Source organism: Helianthus annuus, chromosome 11 (assembly GCF_002127325.2).
Source record: "Helianthus annuus cultivar XRQ/B chromosome 11, HanXRQr2.0-SUNRISE, whole genome shotgun sequence".
Lineage (NCBI taxonomy): Eukaryota > Viridiplantae > Streptophyta > Magnoliopsida > Asterales > Asteraceae > Helianthus > Helianthus annuus.
Window position 1 is genome coordinate 14,081,892 of NC_035443.2, and position 22,262 is coordinate 14,104,153.

At 36.6% G+C, this 22,262-nt stretch overlaps 3 protein-coding genes and 1 long non-coding RNA gene across 4 annotated transcripts; 1 reads left to right on the plus strand and 3 right to left on the minus strand.

Moving 5' to 3' along the window:
• Positions 1-293: 293 nt before the first annotated feature.
• Positions 294-2,429, minus strand: LOC110891809. The gene is made up of 2 exons (XM_022139361.2): positions 2,030-2,429; positions 294-1,052 (listed from the first exon to the last, which is right to left on the minus strand). The coding sequence occupies exons 1-2, from the start codon at positions 2,063-2,065 to the stop codon at positions 552-554; spliced, it is 537 nt and encodes a 178-aa protein (XP_021995053.1). The 5' UTR covers positions 2,066-2,429; the 3' UTR covers positions 294-551.
• Positions 2,430-8,447: 6,018 nt separating this feature from the next.
• LOC110889719 lies at positions 8,448-11,144 on the minus strand. Its single transcript, XM_022137280.2, has 6 exons — positions 11,021-11,144; positions 10,580-10,662; positions 9,620-9,858; positions 9,434-9,470; positions 9,221-9,327; positions 8,448-9,112 (listed from the first exon to the last, which is right to left on the minus strand). The coding sequence occupies exons 2-6, from the start codon at positions 10,617-10,619 to the stop codon at positions 8,558-8,560; spliced, it is 978 nt and encodes a 325-aa protein (XP_021992972.1). The 5' UTR covers positions 10,620-10,662; positions 11,021-11,144; the 3' UTR covers positions 8,448-8,557.
• Positions 11,145-12,922: 1,778 nt separating this feature from the next.
• Positions 12,923-16,334, plus strand: LOC110889720. The gene is made up of 3 exons (XR_002563875.2): positions 12,923-13,406; positions 13,895-14,019; positions 16,046-16,334. It is a non-coding gene; the product is annotated as an uncharacterized LOC110889720 (long non-coding RNA).
• A 1,840-nt stretch (positions 16,335-18,174) lies between these two features.
• Positions 18,175-19,283, minus strand: LOC110887842. Its single transcript, XM_022135409.1, has 2 exons — positions 19,218-19,283; positions 18,175-18,810 (listed from the first exon to the last, which is right to left on the minus strand). The coding sequence occupies exons 1-2, from the start codon at positions 19,281-19,283 to the stop codon at positions 18,175-18,177; spliced, it is 702 nt and encodes a 233-aa protein (XP_021991101.1).
• Positions 19,284-22,262: the final 2,979 nt, after the last annotated feature.

Consider the following 22,262-nt stretch of genomic DNA (forward strand, 5'->3'; position numbering starts at 1 on the left):
AATAGATCGATAAAAACATTTTTTATAGGAAATTTTAGTCGTTAGGTTGAGATAAATAGATATCTGAGAAAGGCGGGTTGTGCAACTAACTTGTGCCTCGTAACTCACTCATAATTAGATCGGTTAAAACTCACTAAGTAATTCAACCCGACGTGGCTCCTTTGGAGCCGATTATAACCGAAGGTACTTTGCTCGCTGGCTTGCTTGGATAAATTTCCATCATTGATCTTTTTATGTATTGGTAGTTTGTATTGTATTTTTAGACTTCAATAATTTTAGTTTGTATTCGTTCAAGGCTTGCAAAGTAGTTGGCTGACTATCGACTTTCGTATTCAACTCGGTTACATCTTGGGTACACTTATTAAGTTCCGCTGAAGAAACGTCAAGCTTCACGTTGAGTTCCGTATGTTCTTTCTCATAAGAGGCTAACTTTTTCTTAAGGGAGAGGACCGATGTCTCTAACTCGCGGTTACGAGCATCTGCAGAAGATAGTTTATCCTTGTAGGATTTCAGACATTTTTCCTGTTGCTCAATAGTATTTTCAGAAACAATCAACCTACGGTATATCTCCTGAGTAATACAAAATGAATTTTCAAATGTATGAACAAACTGTCCTCTAACTCATCGGCGGTCATTGCCTCGTGACATTTTTTGTCAGCAGGGTCCACGACATCCGCTAAACGCTCAGAGAAGTCCCTGCACCACTTTGGGTCGTTTAATACACTCGGACTTGACTGTTGCGGCTGGTGTTTCTTATTCAGGTCCGGTAAATCACTTGACTTTGAGGCCTTGGAGTCTGAAAGCGAAGGTCTTTTATCTCGCGGATAGCTTGACCCATCAACGTGTGTGCCTTCAGTATTAATACCTGTAATGGGCTTTGTGGCAGACTCCCCAACTTTGAATCGAGACGATGATCTGGGGGCAACTTTTCCTTTAAAATGAGCAGTATTTTCCAGATTTGGTCTTTCTTCCGGACCAATTTGTGTTGCGGTAAAATTCACATCTGACCAGTCAGGTGTCTGAATAAACTGGAGTCTGGAGAAGACCCTTTTCTGCCAACAAATAAACCATAATAAGTTTTTGGATTAAGCATTGCAGCAAGACCTTTAGATTTTCATGTAAACACAATTTTTGTGTATACAATTAATATTTAAAAAATATAAATATACCATTATATTTGTGTGCTTATGAGTTATGAGCCTGATTCTACACATCTTCAATTTGTTTGTTTTTGGACATAGCCCGAGCAGGGTGGGTTTACACGTGAGATTCTTTGTCGTTTTGTTGATTTGGATATAGTCTATCGGACAAATCAGATTCTTTCTTTACAAGTGTAGTTAATTCTTATTCTTATTTTAAGAGAGGAATATAGTCTATCGGACAAATCAGAGGATTAAATCTAGAGGTATACTATAATCGAGTCGAGTAGCTCGTGAGCTATTGGAGATCTGCTCGTTAAAAGCTTGAACCGGACCAGGCTTAAGAGCCTCTACCATAGCTCATCTGATAAACGAGCCTAAGCCCAAGCTTCACTAATCGGTGCGAGTCTTAACGAACTTGCTAATTATATAATTTAAATTTAATATATTAAATAAATAAATAGATGATAATAACAATTACATATAAAACTACGACAAAAATTATAAAATAATTATAACTATAAACATTATATATAACTAAATTTTTTTAAAGAAGTGTAAAATTATAAAGAGTCGAGCTCGAACTTGAAAAACTACCCACAAACCAAATTTGAACTCTCGTAGTCTAACTCTAAACGAGACAAGATCGGGCTTGGCTTGTTTAAAGCCCAACATAAATCTCCCAACTAAGCAAGAATTAGGGTTGTTCATTTTTTATCCAAAACCCGAAAACAATCCGACCCGAACTAACCCGAACCCAAATAAACCCAAACCCCAACTTTAAATGGATCGATCGGATCAGTTTTTCCCACACAAAAACCTGAACAACCCAACCCGAAACCCGATGAACATCATACCATCAAAAAAAAAAAAAAAACTTTTGTTTATACCATGGTTGGAGTTTGCAGAAGCAATGTTGGCTTCATTGTTGCGTTGAGGATTAGGGCTTAACGAAGTTCCAGAATTGTTGTCAGCAAAACTAACTCGCCGTCGCCGAGCTCTGTTCTTGTGGAACGATTCCATATTATTATCTTCAGATGTGGGGTTAGGGCTTATTGAGTCCTCGTCATAACTAACTCGCTGTTTTCGCTTCTTGTCGATCTTCGTTGTTCCTCCCTCCGATTTCGTCTTCGAGTCGTCGGGTAAGGCCATTTTAACAATCGACAGTAACGATTTGTATTCAGGTACAACGAAAATGAAACTCGGGAAACATGTTTTATTTTCGAGTAGACTGCAATTTTACACCCTGAGGTTAGAGGTCATTGACATGTCTACCCCTAAGAAAATAATTGCAATTTTACCCTCCACTGTTTGACCTTATGTCGCACTTTTACCCCCGGCGTCAAAATGGGTAACAGAACTGTTAAGTCTAAGTTGAAATGACTATATTACCCTTACATTTTACCCCCCAACATTCCTGTTAAGTCGCACAATTACCCCCCACTAGTAAATTACTAATTTGTCCTTTTCTATTACCCCCTGTACTTTGTGTTAAGAAACAACATTACCCCCTGAAATTTACAAAACCCTTCCTGCCAAAATCAAATACCTGTTCTTTGATCTAAAACCTAACAAGCAAATACCTGTTCTTTGAACACGTAATCTGAAACGTAACAATCATACCTGTTAAAAATCTGAAACCTAACAAGCAATGACTCCAAAACTGGTAAATTACTAATTCTGAACCTGTTCTAACAATTTTACATTTATATGCAATCAGTTATTTCTATAAGGTGTTCAAACCAACAAGCAAATACCTGTTCAACCAGTGGGAACAAAACAATCATACCTGCAATGTCAACATAATGAGTGTATACATCCAGAATCATAATTGCAGTACATAAGTGTATACATCCAGAATCTGATTAAGCCACTGTTGAGTGTGCTGCACAATTTGCAGCACATAAGTGTATACATCATCAACCAGGTCAACATAATGAGTGTATACATGATCAACCAGGGTGTGTTCTATGGCCGGTACAATTTGCAGCACATAAGTGTACTGCTAATGTGAACTTATGGCACTGTTGAGTATGCTGCTAATGTCAACATAATGAGTGTAAACAAGCTGCAAATGCATACAATCAAACAAGCTGCAAATGCATACAATCAAACAAGCTGCAAAACATAATGAGTGTGCTGCTATTTCATTCACACTGATTAAGCACACCCTGCAAATGCACATGATTAAGCATACTGATTAAGCACATGATTATGCCCAAACTGTGACCAACCTACAACCAGTGTGTGTTATGCCCAAACTGTGACCAACTTATGCCTACAACCTGCAAATGCACATGAGTGTGCTCCTAATTTTTATCAAACATAATGTCATCAAAAGCTAAATAAGTTAAGTTAGGTTAACCTACATATTACACAAAAGGTTCGATTAAGTTAAGTTAACCTACATATTACACATAAGCTAAATAACATCCATCCGCTCAACTCTCCGGTGGTAGATGAAAGTTGAGGACATGCCTCCCAAACACGGAGACCACCAGGTGGAGCACCAAAGATGAGCTTGATAAGCTCATCGTCAGGTCAACTGTAGAAAAACCAACAGTGAACCAAATCAAACCCTAAACCCTGTTTTATAACATGATAATGACTAAATCTGACACTGATTAACTAACATTGGCCGATTATACCTTTGGTGTGGCGGATGATATAGCGGATTATCTAAAAGACCGGCATTTCCACTGAGAATGAAGCTAGCGGCTGTGGTTGTTGTGATCCGACGAGGAGAAGAATGATCGGACGAGGAGCAGAATGATCGGAAGAGGAGATGTCGCCGTCACCGTCGCCGGAGAGACACGAATCGCCGGAGAAGAAGGTAAGGTCGATGTGGGAAGGTTGGGGGGGTAATTATGCGGTGGTATGATTCTTATAGGGGGTGGTGTATCAAATAAGCTTGACATAAGAGCAAAATGACATTTATACCCTTTGACCGTCAGGTTATTATGTTGACTGGTTACCCATTTTGCCGCCGGGGGGTAAAAGTGCGACATAAGGTCAAACAGTGGGGGGTAAAATTGCAATTATTTCCTTAGGGGGGTAGACATGCCAATGACCCCTAACCTCAGGGTGTAAAATTACAGTTTACTCTTTATTTTCCTTTAATGAAACTGTGACACAAAATATTTTCATTTTTTTTGTTTTTTTCTTTTTCTTCCGTTAATGTTACTGGAAGTCTGGAACATGGTAGTGGCATCAGGCTTTGCGGTATGGTCCCGTCCTCCCTCCCGTTCCCACCCGGCGACGCCAGCTACACCATACCGCCCCCCAGTTCTCGTTCCTTTCGTCGCTTTTTGGACGTTGGCGACGGAACGAATTGTGGGCCCCGGTTCAAAAAGTTACCGTTTTAAAAAAAATAATAATAATAAATTTCCTTTTTCCAAAAAAAAACAAACGGTCATATATTCAAATATATATATATATTTCCTTTCCATTTTTACCTCCATTCACAAATCTAACCCTAAAATTTCATCTCTCTCACTTTTTTTTTTATAAAATTTCTTCCCACTTTTATAAACCTCATACTCTATCATGGAACCCTTCAACAACCCGAACAATCCGAAGAACCCGAACAATCCCAACAACCCGACCCAACCTAATGTTTTCTCGGTTCCGGCATATTATCCGACGGTAGAACCGAACCAATTCTCGCAATATTCATCAAATGCGTTTGCATCATTCCAACACTCGCCAAACCAATTCGCTCAATTCTCTCAAAATCAAGCCCTTCAACAAATGATGTTGCGGGGTGATTATAATTTCCCACCGAACCCGACACCACCCGTTCAACCCCAACCGATCCCGACGCAACCCTTTCAACAATCCGAACCCGACGACGATGTGGAGGTTGTAGCGGCATGAGCGACGACGATGTTTTCAAACAAGCTTTGGACAAGTATAAGTCGAACAATGGTAATACCAACTTTGCTCACGTTCGCGCGTAGGAAATTATGAAAAAGGAACCGAAATGGTCGCCGATTCCTAACGAGGTGGAGATGGCGAAACGCCAAAAAACATCGGAAACGGGTAGTTTTAGCGCCAGTGGATCGGACGCGAGGTGTCACATAAACTTAAATGATGACGCCGACTTTGACGAATAGGAGTACGCCGTACATGAAGAGGAGCGTCCACCGGGCCGAGACAAATCAAAGAAGAAGCGGGCCAAGGGGAAAGAAAAGGAAAAGTTGGACCCGAAGATGGAAGAGTTTATGGAAAACTTAAAAATGTACAACGAAGTCTCGGCCCAAAAGACGAAGGCGAAGGAGCGGGCCGTCGAAGAAAAAGCTCGTGTAGTGGAAGAAAAGTTACGCGAGAAGGTCCTATTGTCGAATGAGAAAATCAGAATTTCGGATGAAGAAATTCGGCTCAAGGAATGAGAAAGGATAACGATGGATGTCGATCAGTATCCCGAGCCGAAACGTTCGATGTTGAAAAAACTTCAAAACGACATCATGAAGAAGCATAATATTATTTAAGTCTATGTTTGTTTTTTTTTAAGTTTATGTTTTGTTTTAAATTTATGTAATGTGGTTTTAATATTAATGAAAATATTTTGTTAGTTTATTTTTTAAATGTTGAAAAAATAGAAGATTAAAAAAAAATATAGAAGATTAAAAAAATATATATAGAAATGGTGGGGAGGACTATGACTATGACCATCCTCCCATACCTTCTAGTTTTGGGTGATGGAGCATCCTTGAGAGGACTATGACGTGGCGCCTACGTAGCGGATGGTCCTCCAAGGATGGGATGTCACCGTACCCTCTAGCCTCATATTTCCACACTCTAAGGTGCTGTTTGTTTTTTCTGTAGGAAAAGGTCTGCAGTCTGCGGACCACATCTGCAGACATCTGCAGGAGAAGAGGTGGACCAAATGTCTGCAGTCTGCAAGGAGAAGAGGGTTTGTTTTTTTTTTTTTACTACAAAACCACTTTTCACACCTCAACTCTTCTCTTTGCTCTCTCTCTACAATCTGTCCCCCACCTTCTTCTCCACCCTAAACCCTAGCCCCACCATCGACCCCAAAGTCCGCGCACCGTCATCGACCCCAAAGTCCACCATCGTCCACCTCATCTGCTCCGTTATCCGACCTCTCTCCCTCCGGCACCTCACTCTCTCCAGTCATGATTCCTCCGCCATGTCACACCTCCGATCTAATAGCCGTTCCAGACAGATTTGAACCTACTCGTTTATTATTGCCGCTGCAGCGATTCTCCGGCGAGTCGGTGATTCCGGTCGATTTGGGGTAGCACCACCACCACCACCGATATCTTTCTCTCTCTCTCTCTACGGTATCTCTCTCATTCTCTCTCTCTACGGTATCTCTCTCACCGATATTGATTTGGGGGTTTTGGTTCGATTTGGGGTTTTTGGGCAGGGATGTGGTGGTGGAGGTTTGGGCAGGGATGTGGTGGCGGAGGTGGTGGTGGAGGTGGTGGCAGGGATGTGGTGGTGGAGGTGGTGGAAGAAGAGGTCTGCCAAGAAGAGGTTCCAAGAAGACATGGAATCATGTCTGTGTGGTGAAGAGGTCTCGCAGACCTTTTTTAATGAAAGGTCTGCGAGAAAACAAACAAGCTGCGGACTCCAAACCTGTGCGCCGTCTGCGCGGCGCAGACATAAGTGGCCAGAAGTGCTTCTGGCCAAAAAACAAACACCACCTAAATCTTTTGTACTTTCAACTTTGGGATTTAATATCACAAGTACTTTCAACTTTGGTCTCCTCATTTTCATATTTCGATAATTTTTCATTTTATGTTTTGCGAGTTAACAATGACGCAACATGTGTATATGGTTCAACGTTTTTACGTTTTGTTCTAAATTTTGCGTGTTAATACGATGTAACGTGCATGTGCGGTTCACGTTTTTATGTCGTCTATTTTTTTTTTTTTCTGTTTGACAGGTTCGTCGAAACGCGCGGATCCTAAATCGACTTATTATTTTCTATGTTTTACGTTTCGGTCTAATTTATTCGTATTAACATGCCGCAACTTCAGTGTGGGTGGTTGTTTCGGTCTAATTTTCTATGTTTTACGTTTCAGTCTAATTTATTCGTATTAACACGCCGCAACTTCAGTGTCGATGATCGTTGTCGGTGGTGTGACATTGGTGCTATTTCTCACAGTTTTATTCCCTCACGACAACACTGGAGAGGGGAGGGGGGTAATACTAGTTCATTTAAAAACATATCATTTCTCCAGACTTTAGACTCTCATGTGAGTAAGGTAAACTAACGGGTAAAAAAAGGTTTCTTCTTTGAGTTTTCACTTGTTTGTTTGACCCTTGTTCTCCTTTTATTTATAACTAGGTGTTCGCACACGCTACGAGGCGGGAGTTTGGACATTAACGGCTCGGTTCGTTGAAAACCATAAAAGTGAATATTGGTACTTATTTCAATAATATCAGTTACCTTAAACCTTAATTAAAAAAAAGCTAAACTCATTTAACTTTCGTGATAAAATTATAAAGGACCAAAGTTTTGTTGAAAAAATGAAAAAACCCTGAAATTTAATGTGATTTAGTAAACACAAAAAAAATAATAATAATAAGTACTACTCCTTGATCAACTTACATACCAAAATTTCATTTTTCAAGCCATTACTAATAAACTTTTGTGTTTCACTTTTTAAGCCATTTGCCCATTTGATCTTGTGTCTAAACTCTTAAGCTATGTATTTCGGGTGTGGGACTAGAGGTGCACAAAATGGTTATTTTTCTTAATCAATTCGGTTAATCTAAATGTCGGTTATTTATTAATTTTTTATACTTTAACCGGTTATTACTTTTTACTAGTTTGACCAGTTTTTTCTTCCTTTTTTTCGATTAATCGGTAATTCCTGTTAATAACCAATCACGCTCCAAAAAAATATTAACTAGTTAAAAACCGGCGGTTAAAAATAACTTCAAACCAGTTACTAGTTGAACGGTTATTAGCCAGTTCCGGTTTCAATTAATAACCGATTCTAGTTAATAAACCGGTTATTATAGGCACCTCTAGCGTGGACCAATACGCATCAACCCACCCTAGATAAGCCAATTAAGGGGGGTGGCCCACATCATCCCCTGTACTCGGAGTTAGAGGTGCACAAACCTAGTTTATTCCTAAATCTTTTCGGTTCCAACCCAATTTCTATCTGGAAAATGATCGGTCAGTTTTGGATTTTTAGCTGTTTGATTCGGTTTTTATCAGTTTCAAAGGAGGAGTTGTCATCCTCTCACACCACAAAGATCTAAGCCCGTCCGAGTTAATTTTGTAGCAACAATAATCTTATTTTAACCTTTTACTTACAAACAAGAAACTAACAACATTATCATCACTCCATTTAAATCATGCATAATGTCATTTAACCGAAACCGTTGTCCAACAACTACAATAACCTCATAACACGCATTAAAACAAACAGTTATTATACATGATGAAACCATTGTCCAAGCCGAAGCTGCTTTAATGGCGGGCCAACATCCGGTTTCCTCTTCCTTGGACACTTCCATTTTCCAGTCACATTTGAATGCTCATCAAGTATGTTTGTCACATCTCCAAGCGTCACCCTTTCATCACTTTTCTTCATCTTATTAACAGGTGAATCTACACATCTCTTTTGACCCACACCTTTGACCCGCTTTGACTTTTCATAGTTTTCTTTTTTGCTTTTGGTTGATACAAAACCATTCCCAGAATCTTCAAACTTTCTGCTTTCAGTTTCAAAGGATTTTACATGGGCGCCGTTGTTAGGTAAATCGGTTGACTTTTTGTCATCTTTCGTTAAACAGCTTACAAAATCATCCCCGGGTTCTTCAAGCTTTTCGCTTCTGTTTTCAAATGAATTCACATTTGCAGCGTTGGTAGGTAAATCGGTTGAGTTTTTGTCATCTTTTGTTGAAACGTTATCGCATTTGGAGGTTTGCTCGCAAACCAAATCATCAGGAGTAACACACAAGTTTTCTTCTTTTTTAAATTCCATCTACAAGACAAAATACATGCATGTTAATGTGCCTTTTAACTAACATATGGGATCATCTCGTAAAAGCTTATTGTTATTTTAGGACGATAAATAAATCGTTTTGCGTACCTTTTCATTACAATCAACCATACACTCTTTATGATCATCACCTATAGTATCCATTACCGGAGATTCGTATGCATAGCTTGAGAACCAATTCTCAATGCTAGGAGGTTCTGTTTGAAGTAATAAAACACACAAAAAATCAAATCTTCGTTATTTGGAACGTAACCATATAGTCGAAACTTTGTACTTTCAAGTTTCGAAGGAAGTTATGCATACCGGGGGTGAGCAAAGGCGAATCTTGAGATTCAAGAACCTAGAAAAGATCAGGAAAAGTTTTCATAAATATCAATAATTTTTCAAAAAAAGAACACAAGTAACATCAACTATAATTTTCAAAAAAAAAAAAAAAAAGATAAAAAAATCTGTAACTAGTTAAAAATATATAAAAATCAAGAATGCTACCTGTTTTTGGCACTTGTTATGTTCCTCAGATTGGTTACATTTGATCAACACACCTTCGTTTTTCCCATTTGTAACCAACTCCCTTGAATTTTCGGTTTGTTTTATTGTGTTTCCGGTACTACACTCATTTTCAAAATCTTCGCTTCCTTGATGCTCGGAAAATCCAAAATTATCATTGGTTTCAAGCACAAAAGATTCATATTCATAGCTCGAGAACCAATTCTTGATGTGAGGAGGTTCTAATAAAGCAAAAAAAAAAAAAAAAAAAACAATAAATGTTACATATTTTTCATACATGATTAGGGCTGTAAACGAACCGAACGAACACGAACAAGGCCATGTTCGTGTTCGTTCATTAAGGAAATTAACATGTTCACGAACTGTTCACGAACAGTTCGTGAACACTGGTCTCAAACACAAATGAACACAAGCAAATAAAAACGAACGCAAACGAACATTTAACTTGAAAATAATAAAATAAAAACATTGTTATCCTTAAACATTGGATATAAGTAGTTAAATACAACTATCAAATGATAAATCAAAACACAAAAAGTCTACTATACTACCAAACGATAAATCAAGTTTAACTAACTTAGACATAATTATCCCTAAAAATGTATTAGAATGTCCAAATTTTAGTTAACTTAGAAAAAAACAGAGTTTCAAGTTTTCAATATGTTTAGATAAATGGTTTATTATTTATTATTGTTTTTAATATAATCAAACGAACACGAACGAATGTAAACGAACATATTACCGAACGTTCACGAACGCAGTCGAACGAGCAAGACCTGTGTTCGTGTTCGTTCGTTAAGCTAATTGAACGAACATAAACGAATTTCCCGCTGAACGATTCACGAACTGTTCGGTGAACGTTCAGTTCGTTTACAGCCCTATACATGATTGCCTTGTAAAAGCATAAACTTGAACCTTAATCAAGTGAAAAAAACCACATACCTGATTCCCCGAAACTCGCAGGCGTATCGCAGTGACTCATCCTGGCCAATCTTTTTTATACTTTTACGCGGTTAATCGCTAAGCTGAAAAGCAGAATCATTCAAGACTGTTTGTTTTGTAAATCAATACAAACGTTTAAATGTGTATAATCCCTTTAAAACTATGAACTTAACATAGTGAAACCACAAAATCATATAAATTGTCAAACAGTAGCGTATATAGAAAATGGATAGATAAGATATATCAAGCCCTAATTTACACAAATAGTATTAGAACAGCAGCAATTTGGGGGATTTATAATGAACGAATCAAAGTAATCTTGTAGCTAAATATGTAAATCAAATTAGAACTTGAAATTACAGAGCGATTTAAGCTAGTAACAAATCAGTGCAATATCAAGATTGATTCGTTTAACAATTGATCATCAGACATTCGATTTACCTTCTGGCTGGCGGAGCTGGAGGTTGAAATTACAGAGGGACGAACTGAAAAATTCTGAAATAGTGAAATGAAAATGATGGAGGTAACTGAAAAAAATTTTTGGGAAATTTTCGGTGGGTGTTTGGCGGGAGATTTTAAAATGTCTCGAAATATTTGAAGAAGAAAAAATAAACTTTTAAAATTAAAAAGTAGGGCTGCAAACGAACCGAACGAACACGAACAAGACCTTGTTCGTGTTCGTTTGTTAAGAAATATATGTGTTCGCGAACCGTTCACGAACACTTATCGAACGAGATTTTATGTTCGTGTTCGTTTGTTAAGAAAAGAAACTTGTTCGTGTTCGTTTGTGTTTGTTTGTTAATTTTAGGCAACGAACAAAAACGAACGTTGATGAACACAAATGAGCACAAACTAATGTTCATGAACAAAAAAAGGAAACAAACGAACACAAACGATCGCTCATGAACAAAATATATAATACACTAACACTTATTAGATATTTAATTTGTCGAAATTTTAAAGTATTTAAATAAATATAAAAACTAAAAACACTAATGAACTATCGAACACAAACGAACACATTACCGAACGTTCACGAACATAAACGAACGAACACGACTTCGGTTCATGTTTGTTCATTTAACTAAACGAACGAAATTTTTTGTTCGTGTACGTTTATTTAATAACCGAACGAACACAAACGAACTTCCCGCCAAACGGTTCACGAACTGTTCGCCGAACGTTTGGTTCGTTTGCAGCCCTATAAAAAGGGTCGAAATGGTTTAAAATGGGGTTTGATTTAAATTAGAGTAAAGAACAAAAATGGTCCATGAGTTTTGTTCATTTTTTTCACTTTAGTTAAAAATTCAAATTTTTTGAATCTGGGTCCTTGTTGTTTTAATTTTATTGTCATTTTTATCTAAAATCAAAATCTTGTCAAATTTTTCAGATAACATTCAGTTTTTTTTTTTTGAGTTAAATGCCATTTTAGTCCCTGTGGTTTGGGTCATTTTGCCAATTTAGTCCAAAGGTTTCATTTTTAACCTGTGGGTCCAAAAATGTTTCACAGTTGCCATTATAGTCCACTGGGTTAACTTCATCCATTTTTTCTGTTAACAAGAAGGCCAATTTCGGTCATTTTATATGGATGAATTGCCCTTTTAGTTAACAGAATTACATACAAAATGACCGAATTGGCCTTCTCGTTAACAAAAAAAATGGATGAAGTTAACCCAGTGGACTAAAATGGCAACTGTGAAACCTTTTTGGACCCATAGGTTAAAAATGAAACCTTTGGACTAAACTGGAAAAATGACCCAAACCACAGGAACTAAAATGGCATTTAACATTTTTTTTAATCCTTTTCCTCCCTTTTAATAATGGGCAAAATGGTCAGATTTTTTTAATTTGTTATAATGAAACGTTAAAAAAACATTTTACTCTTTATTAAAAGAGAGGAAAAAGACAAAAACTAGATGTTGACTAAAATATCTGACCAGATTTTGATTTTGGATGAAAATGACAACAAAATTGAAATCACAGGTACTCAGATTCAAAAAGTTTGAGTTTTGAACTCAAGTGGCAAAAGTGACCGAACCTCAGAGACCATTTTGGCAGTTTACTCTTTAAATTATTATTATTTGTTTTTTTAACGGCGTTTGATTTAAATTAGTTAATCAATGTTTTTAAGATCTAATCGGATAATCATGATTATTGGTATTCAAATATTTCATTTTAATCAAGCTTAGCTTTAAATACATATATAACTTATAATAAAAAGACTCTAAATAATGTCACATGGTATTCTCTTCTTTAACCTCATAAATTTTATTTATAATTATTTAATAAATTTCTTTTAATATTATATATTATCAATTTGTAATATTTGTGGGCGTAAGGAGTTGCAACTTTAGCTTATTTGATGTTATGTGATTTGTAATCTTGTACCAAGCCTGTTGCAGTTTACAAATCATTTATGCAACTTTTTGCCAATTGGTGCCACGTTTCGTTGTGCCTTACAAGGCACCGCCCTTTTTCTTGGTTTTGTTTTCATTTTACCCACACAACTCAAAACCCTAGCGAGAGATAAAGACAGAGTTAGAGAGATAGGGATTTAGAAGTTTGATGATGAAGGTGGGTTGGCCATTGCCTTCGGCCGATCATTCAGCTCTGGCGAACGACCGAGATGCCACGCCGGTAGTGTGATTCAGTGGTCCTTTTTTCCGCGCCTGGGGTTCCAACGACTACACTCATAAATATTACCCATGTTCCCTTTCACTACCGTTCGATCGCCATTGCATTCATTGTGTTAAATCCCCAAATTTTGTTTCAGATGCTTCTTCCCTGATATGAGGGTTTTTGGAGACCATGCTTCCTTAATTACACGGTAATTACTGCTCATGTGTTTACTTATTACTTAAATTAGCTTGAAAAGTGTGTTTGTTTGTATGTTAACTTTTGATATTTGTGTGTTTATGATGTTGTGATACTGTTTCTGTGTTTGTATGGAGGATATTTTGTTGAAATTTGTGTTGTGATGTTATGTTTAGTGAAGTTGTTGTGGATGATTGTATTGTTTATTGCAAATGAGGTTTTGTAGGTGATGGAATGGATGGTTACTAGCTTCATGCTTGGTTTTGAAGTTTCAGAAGCTGCAAGTGGTTAAGATTTTAGTACCCACTTAAGAGATGAACTAGGAAGTTTTATTTAAGTTGATTGTATGCATATATTGAAAATCATGTCACTCTATTTGATTTAAAAGATGAATGTACACATATGCACTCTAGGATTTAAACTCCCAGCACGTACAAAATATGACAATGGAATGTACACCAAAAGGAATCTTGCTTAAGTTGGAGTGTTTTTGGGATGTAGGTTCAACAGGTGGAGAAAACAGGAAGCTACATCGGTTTAAGCCTGGGACTCAGGTGCTACATGAGATTAGGCGTTTGCAAAAGATGGTTGATCTGCTCATTCCTGCTGCTCTGTTCATTTGAACTGTGAGATCTCTTTACCTTGCTGGTTGTGTTGACTTTTTTGTATGACTGTTTTGCACATTGAATGGTGTTATGCTGATTATTGATCATGGGTTTGCTCTAATTTTGTGGGTCAACAGAATGTAGAAAGAGTTGCATTTGATTTGAAAATTAGCATTTGAGTTGTTGTCTTAGGGGAACCATGGAGTACAACAATATCTCATGATGCCCAAAGTTAAATACCTGGGAAGTATTTTAAATGCATATGGGCCTTCGTTATCTTCAATATTTGACACCTATCTAAGGGACTAAACTTCATGAACTAATAATTAAACAATTGAATCAATACGGTATGCCTTCATGTATCCCTTAACTGACAAACGACAAGCATATAAAATAACTATTGGTATCTTGCATCTGGGTTAAAAAGATAGAACATCCATTAAATTATAGTTGATATTTTGTCTGCTTTTATACTCCAGCATCTGAATGAAAAAAATATTCTAGGACAAAGCCTTTAAGAAAATTACTAATTGCTTCAAATAGAAGTAAGATCATCACATATTGGGTGGGTTGGCTAATGGGTTGTTGTCATGTGAAAAAGGTTATATATACATAAAAATAGCATGTAAAAAGGTTTCAAAAATAACAAAAGGAGACAACGAAGAACCAGTTCAAGTACAAGTGATAAGAAAGTGGGTATGTTTCGAAGAAATAACTTAATATCTAATATACGTATCAAATAAAATGAAACCTTTAAATATAATATTTTAAATTTTAGGAAAAATAGTACTTGAATAAATAATATTTAAATAATTTAATTATATAAAACAAATCCAAAATCAAATTCACATATACATATCAAATAAAATGAAACCTCCAAATATAATATTTTAAATTTTAGGAAAAATAGTACTTGGCTCTTAATTAATAGAATACTTAAAACTAAATTACTATATGTAAAAGTAAAAGGTATAAAATATATGATAAAATTGTAGAAATATTAATTATCTATTAAAAGAAGTTGCTTTCTCAGTAAATTATGAGGTATTAAAAGAAGGGTACTCTTCTCAAAGATATTAAATACTATAAACCATCTTCATCTTCATCATACTTACTTTCCTGTACACACCACCTCGATCGACTTGCCAATATAAAAAAAATCAGAGATCGCTACACCTCACTATCCTCTTTTATTTCAGCTCCACCATTGTTCTTTTTTCATCCAGTTCAACAAGAACATTAAGGGGGTATCCTAATATTTGTTTAGGGGTATCCCAAGGTTGGAGAACTCGCTAGTCGCTAGTCGGCCGGTGAAGTGGGGACTAGCGACTACTCGGGATTACTCGGGATTAATCAGGATTAATCGGATCGGGTTTTTTATATGTAATTTTCAGTTTTATGTATAAATATATACATTTTTATAGGTAAATATTTTAAGTAGCTAGGTTTTAAATCTTACTCAACTCATTTATTTAAGTATACATGATTAATTGTTGGAATTCAAATGATTTGGTTGGAAACTGACCGGAATTTAGAGGTTTTGGCCGGAATATACAGTTTTTTTGCTGGAATCGTCGACTTTTGGCTGGCCTAGTCGGACCTAGTCGTGCCTAGTCGGACCTAGTCGGTTAATGGACCGATTTAAGAAAAATTACTCAGTAACTGGACGACTAGCGATTAATCGCCGACTAATCGTCGCCTAGTCGCGATTTTTACAACACTGGGGTATCCCATACATAAAACACATGAAACCGAAAAAGAAATTATACTTCGAAGATAAAGTTGAGGGGTAGCACGGGCAACCCTGCCACAATGCTAAATCCGCCCCTGGGATATAGAGTATATGAAATAACATGGAACCAAACCTTAGCACAAACTATGGCATTCTTTCGATTATATATATTTTTTGTGTAAGCTCGAACAAGATGACATCATAGATGTGACATTTGAAGGTTCTGGGCTCAGTTGGGCATCCAATTCGCCCAACATTTAATCATTGATTATTACATTTGATTTCTTAACGATTTTTGTTAACATCTTACACCAGACATGCTGATTCCAGACACACAACTGAAGCAGAAAATTGAAGAATATGTAAGGTCACCACAAAGGATGCAACATTGTGAAGAGATGAATATGCAAAGCTGCTTTAAATCTTCAATTCGTTCAGCAAATGGTATCGGACCTTTGATTAGAAACTACTTTTAGACTGTTATTTTAAATTTGACAAATAGTTTGATCAAAGTTTGGATAAAGTTAAGCATTCGAAAAACAATCTTAATACGGTGTATACCTTATTTATTTATAAGAATCAAATTATCATCTTTTTAAGGTTGTAGTGTTTGGCAAATTCAGATTATTTGACAATTTTCTTTAGTGTTTGTATTGTAGAGAGTGGCAGTTACATCTGGGTGTGATACGATTCATGCTGGGTGCTTCGTACCGTCGAAAGTTAGCAACCATAATAGTGTGAACAAAATACTTGGTGAATTTGTCGAGTAGTCCTCAACATATACGTAACATATACGTAAGAAACAGTCCAGGCTTCAAGGTTAAGTAGACGTGCTTTAGGAGATGTTTCTAACGAGCCCCGCCCGTAACGCGGCGGGGGTTTATTCTAGTTAATATTAATAACTAATATATATATATCATTTTTTTTTTATTATTATCTTTATCTAAGATTAATAAATAACTTCAATTTGGCAATTTAGACCCTTTGTTTTTTTTTATTTCTAACCCAAAGGTTTTCATCTTTTGCAATTAAATCCCAACTCTTTTTTATTTTCAATTTTGGTCCACCATACTTATTATCTTTATCAAGTTTTTGTTTCGTTTTAAATTTTTTGAGTTAATGCACCGCAACGTGCGTGTGAGGTTCAACATTTTTTTTGTATATTTTTCCCGTTTGATTGGCCTGTCGCAACACATCTATTTTTCTCCGTTTAACAAGTTCGACCAACGCGCGGGTCCTGGATTGACTTAGTTATTTTTTTCTATGTTTTACGTTTCGGTTTAATTTCTCTGCAACGTGCTTTAGTGATTCAAAGATTTTATGTCTGGTTTTCGCTCGGCGTTACTTTTTTCGCTTTTATTTAATTTGTTTTTACGAGCTTTTCCGGTGTTGGTGGTCGCTGACAGTGGTATAGCATTGGTACTACTTGACACAGTTTTACAACAACCGCTGCAACGCAGGGGTTTAATACTAGTTAATAACATAAATTAGGGATACACAATAATTTTTTTAACGGGGCTATAATATAATTGTTATTATGTAAGTGGATGACCAGAAAAAATTATGGGGTCGGTTTCCAAGTTTTATGGGGTTGTTTTCAAATATTTTGGGGTTTGCTGTCAAAATTTCTTAAGAATCACTCGAGATTATATCACATATCTTTTGAAAAAAATCAAGGGATAGACCACACCCCATACCTCCAACCTAGGCATGCCTAGCTAAGGTCATTGGGTCAACGGACCCCGAGCCCTTGTTAGTTTCGTCAATGAAGTTTGTGCTTAGTTGATACTTTTGAGTTTGATTCATTTCAAGTACATTAGATATATACTCAAAAGGATAATCATGTAAACATACATATACTCTCATGTAAAATTACATAACCTCAAAGTGATAATTGACATTACAAGTCAAGTAGTTTTAACATTTGGATTCGACTATCTAATCAAGTTGTGTGCTCTCCGACTAAGTGGCTGTGAGATTAAATCACGCCAAGTGCACGTGTGATGATTTTAAGAATAAAGTAGGTGTAAAGTAGAGAGTGTCTTTTGCCAGTCAAAAAAAAGTTATAATTGACTTAGCTTAATTCTATTTCGTTTTAACTATATATGTAAATGTTTTTGTCATTTAATATATAACAAACGCTTATAACTTACATATTCTTGTCATTCTACACAAAATATACCTACGTCTTAGGGGACTAGGGGTGGAATCACTAGTGATGGATTCTATCACTCCCACTCTCCAATCAAAGCATGACATGTCATCAACCATATTTCTATCACTAGTGATAGAAATGGACTAGGGGTGGAATCACTAGTGATGGATTCTATCACTCCCATTTTTTTTTAATTTTCATTTTAAAATTAGAAAATAAAAATAAAACACTAAATTATAAATTTCATTAAACTTTAAAAAAAATTACATAACCAAATAAAAAAAAACAACTAAACCGATGGCATCTCCCAACCCCACTTTGCGCAAATCGCGCGCTTTTGTTCGATGACAATTGACTTGAACGGTTCGTCGAGATGGGCGTGTTTTTCACACAAGATTTTTAAATCATTTTGTCTTTCGATCGTTTTCAAGTGTTCCTTGTACGCCTGCTCCCGTTCAACTTTTAGGGTCATCATTGTTTCTTTTCTTTGTTCGGCCATCTTGTATTGGGTCATTTTCTCCTCTTCGATTCTAAAAATCGACTCCGCCACCGCCTCCTTCCCTTTGCTTGACGAATCACCACCTCGTCTGCGTCGTGGCCTTGTGGGTGTATCTTCCTCAACGGGCTCGTCAAGGGGTTCGTCTAGAGGCTCGTCGTTTAAGTTCATTTGGGGCAAGTTATCCGACGCGGAAGTCGTGTAGTTCCCCGAATCGGATGTCTTTGTTCTTTTTGAACCGCCTCGATTTTTTGGAGCCGTAGGACCACTCGTGTCAACCAACTCAACGGGGACCCACTTCGGGTGATGTCTCGCAACTTCCCATGCCGCCACGTGTGGAAAAGTTCTCTTATGGTACGTTGTGCAATACAATTCGATGGCTTGTTGCATGATCGTCGCCTCGCTCGCTCCACTTTGTGGGTTTCGGCTCTACAAAAAAAATAAAATGTTATAAAACTGTTTTTTTTGTATAAACTGTTTTTTTAAAAAAAACTGTTGTTTTTTTATAAACTGTTTTTTTTATAAACTGTTTTTTATAAAAAACTGTTTTTTTTATAAAAAACTGTTTTTTTTAATAAACTGTTTTTATAAACTGTTCTTTATATAAAACTGTTTTTTTTATAAAACTGTTTTTATAAACTGTTATTTATAAAAAACTGTTTTTTTTATTAAAAACTGTTTTTTTTATAAAAAACTGTTTTTTTTATAAAACTGTTTTTTTTATAAACTGTTTTTTTTATAAAACTGTTTTGTTTTTATAAACTGTTTTTTTTATAAAAATGTTTTTTTTTATAAAAACTGTTTTTTTTAACTTTTTTGTTAATAAAAAAACATACATTTTGAATGAAACAAGCGTTGAACTTGCTAATTTTCTTGTTCAAATCCGTCCACTTCGACGTCATTTTGTCCATGTTTCGGACCCTTGCACCGGGAAGTTTCATAAAATGATTAATAACCCGTCTCCAAAACGCATCCCTTCGTTGCTCGTTCCCGTGTTTCCTACTCTCCGAGATGTGCAAATACGCCTTCGTCAACGAGACCTCCTCCTCGCTCGTCCAAGGTTGTCGGCCGATTGGAACGATTTCTTGAACCTCAACATTTTGTTCTTCTTCCTCTTCCTCTTCCTCTTCCTCCGCTTCTTCTTCCTCTTCCTCTTCCTCGTCCTCGTCAAGACTTGGTTGTGGTTCACGTGGTCCATTCCACGCGTTGGCTAAAAGATGAATGAGGGTGTTGTCTTCTAGTAGAGGGTCGAGTGTGTTGGGTTGGGTTTGATACGTTTGCGATTGAAATTGGTGAGGTTGAAACGGTGGAACGAACGGTTGGTTATGGTACGTTTGCGATTGAAAGGGTGGATATTGTTGGGTTTGAAAGGGTGGATATTGTTGGGTTTGAAAGGGTGGGACTTGGTCGGGTTCGTCTTGCAACCTAAATCGATCGGGCTCACCAAGATTCGCTCGAACCTTGGGCCTTATTTTCTTCGTACCCGAACCGCCACCTCTTTTTTTCGATCCACCACCTCTCTTGCTTGAACCTTCCATATTTCTTGTGAAAATGAGTGTGAAAATAGTTGAGAGTTTTTTGAATTTTTTGTAGTGAGTGTGAATTGTTGAGAGGTTTTTGAGTTTGTTTGGGATTTATATAAAAAGTTTAATCAATTAAACAATTAAACGGTCAAAAAAAAATTACAACGGTAAAAAAAAAAACGTTCGAATTTCAATTGTTCAACGCGTTATGTGCAGCACGCGTTTATTATATCACGCGTTAATAAAGGGGCGGCGGCGGTGTGCAACATGTTGAAAACGCGTGGAACTTCCCTATAACGTGCCCGCCTCGAGTCCCCTTATGCTGAATGCTTGATTTATTATTTTAGTTAAAACTCATATATTTTTTATGAGTGAGTGGCGAGACAGAAAATATCAGTGGCCAATCTTAATGAAATGTTTTCTTTTATGTTCGCTATGAAGATTATTAGGTCACAATTCAAGCTGCATCAGAAATCATGCGAAAATCGCATAAGTCATCTATCACAAAGAAGCTTTCGCTACAAAGAAGCTTTCGCTTGTTAAGTTTCCTAAAAATTAACATTTATTTTACTATCCGAAAATCACAACGTCTCGATGCAACACGACCTAGCATCGACCAAACACGTCTAGACCCGATCCGAAACATCTCGACTCGACCCGTTAACGACCCAAAATGTATCGAACTGACCCGGTCCGTTAACGGCTCAAAACGTCTCGGCCGAATATGTCTCATTAACGACCTGAAACATCTCAACCCAACCCGACCCGTTAAGGACCCGAAACGCCTCGACCCAAATCGTCCTGTTAACGACCCAAACCAGCTCACCCTATCAGCGGGTAGAGGTCGGTAGATTCCAATTCATTTGTCAAACGATCACATCAACTTAACAATATGTCGGTAGATACCTATTTACTTATTTAGCAATGTGCAACACCATCAATCTTGTCCTGTGTTACTTTGACAGTCAAGAGCTGGTTTTGTGCCACAATTTCATGTGGCGGCTGTAATAACTTACTGTCTGGCAATACTTAAGCCAGCAGCTCGGCCAGCCGCAAATAAAAAAAAAGATACCGTAAATAGGCAAATTTCAAATCCACTTATCTAAAAAAATCATAATAATGCTGAAATTAAACTATGTATATGCACGTGAATAGCTACAGATTTGATAAAAACCTACATAGAGTGGTACATCTGGTTAGTGGAGTTGTTACCGTCGTCATTTCACAATAAGAACTAGTCGGCGACCTATGGAGGCAAGAAATAGGATTAGGTTTTCGTTTTCATCTAGAGAACAATTTGAAATATTTGTACTCATACTATGGGCCGCCAAGGGCGAAGCCTGGCCCAAGGATGTAAATAGAGTATACTTCTAAATTATTTCTTTGAGTAAACTACTAAAATAGTCTTCAAGGTTCGGTCATTTTTAACACTTTAGTTCAAAACTAAAACCTTTTAAATCTGGGTTTTTTTGGTTTCAATTTTGTTTTCATTTTCATCCAAAATCAAAATTTGGTCAGATTTTTTCAGTTAAAATCCAGTTTTTTTTTTTTTTTTTGCCTTTTCCCTCCCTTTTAATGAAAGGCGAAATGGTCTTTTAACGTTTTATTATAACAAAATAAAAAATATAACCATTTTGCCCTTCGTTAAAAGGGGAAAAAACAAAAAAGTTGTATGTTAACTAAAAAATCTGATCAGATTTTGCTTTTGGATGAAAATGACAACAAAATAGAAACCACAGGGAACCAAATTCAAAAAGTTTGAGTTTTGGACTAAAGTGGCAAAAGTGACCAAACCTCAGGTACCATTTTGGCAGTTTACTCTTTTTCTTTTCTTTTCTTTTCAACAAGTCGCATGAATAGTGCCCGGGTGAATGGCGATCTATGTACACAGACGTTGTCAAAGTATGTATGATTTGGTTTGGTTATTAGCCTCAGCTGAAACTGAAGTCACTGGTTAATTTATTTTATTAACCAATCGAATTTCGGTTAATCAATTCGATTTATTTTGTTAGATTGTCGGTTTTTGGTTCGATTCGACTAATAACCAAAACCAAACTTATGCTAAAACTTTTGCTTAGAAATACAAACCTCTATTGTATTTCTAAGAAAGAAAGAGAAAAAGTAGTTGGAAACTACACACCTAACTTTTAAGTCATATGAACAAAAGCTGTAACCTGGACAAAGCCGGATAGACTATCCGTGTAAATACGAATACATGTTAAACAACGACTTGCCATGTATGACTGAACACATGTAAAAAAATACTGTTTCAACTTTCAAGTTTGAAACCACAATAAAATTGGTTCTTAAAATAATCTTGATTCACGAATAAGCGAGATTTTAAATGAGAACTACAGA

Coding starts and splice junctions, on each gene's coding strand:
- LOC110887842 (XM_022135409.1), bottom strand. CDS start 19,283: ATGACGTCGAAGTGGACGGATTTGAACAAGAAAATTAGCAAGTTCAAC. Junction 18,811..19,217: donor ACGCTTGTTTCATTCAAAAT/GTATGTTTTTTT, acceptor TTTTTTTTGTAG/AGCCGAAACCCACAAAGTGG.
- LOC110889719 (XM_022137280.2), bottom strand. CDS start 10,619: ATGAGTCACTGCGATACGCCTGCGAGTTTCGGGGAATCAG. Junction 9,859..10,579: donor TGCGAGTTTCGGGGAATCAG/GTATGTGGTTTT, acceptor TTGCTTTATTAG/AACCTCCTCACATCAAGAAT. Junction 9,113..9,220: donor TGGTTGATTGTAATGAAAAG/GTACGCAAAACG, acceptor TTTGTCTTGTAG/ATGGAATTTAAAAAAGAAGA.
- LOC110891809 (XM_022139361.2), bottom strand. CDS start 2,065: ATGAAGCCAACATTGCTTCTGCAAACTCCAACCATG. Junction 1,053..2,029: donor TTCTGCAAACTCCAACCATG/GTATAAACAAAA, acceptor ATTTGTTGGCAG/AAAAGGGTCTTCTCCAGACT.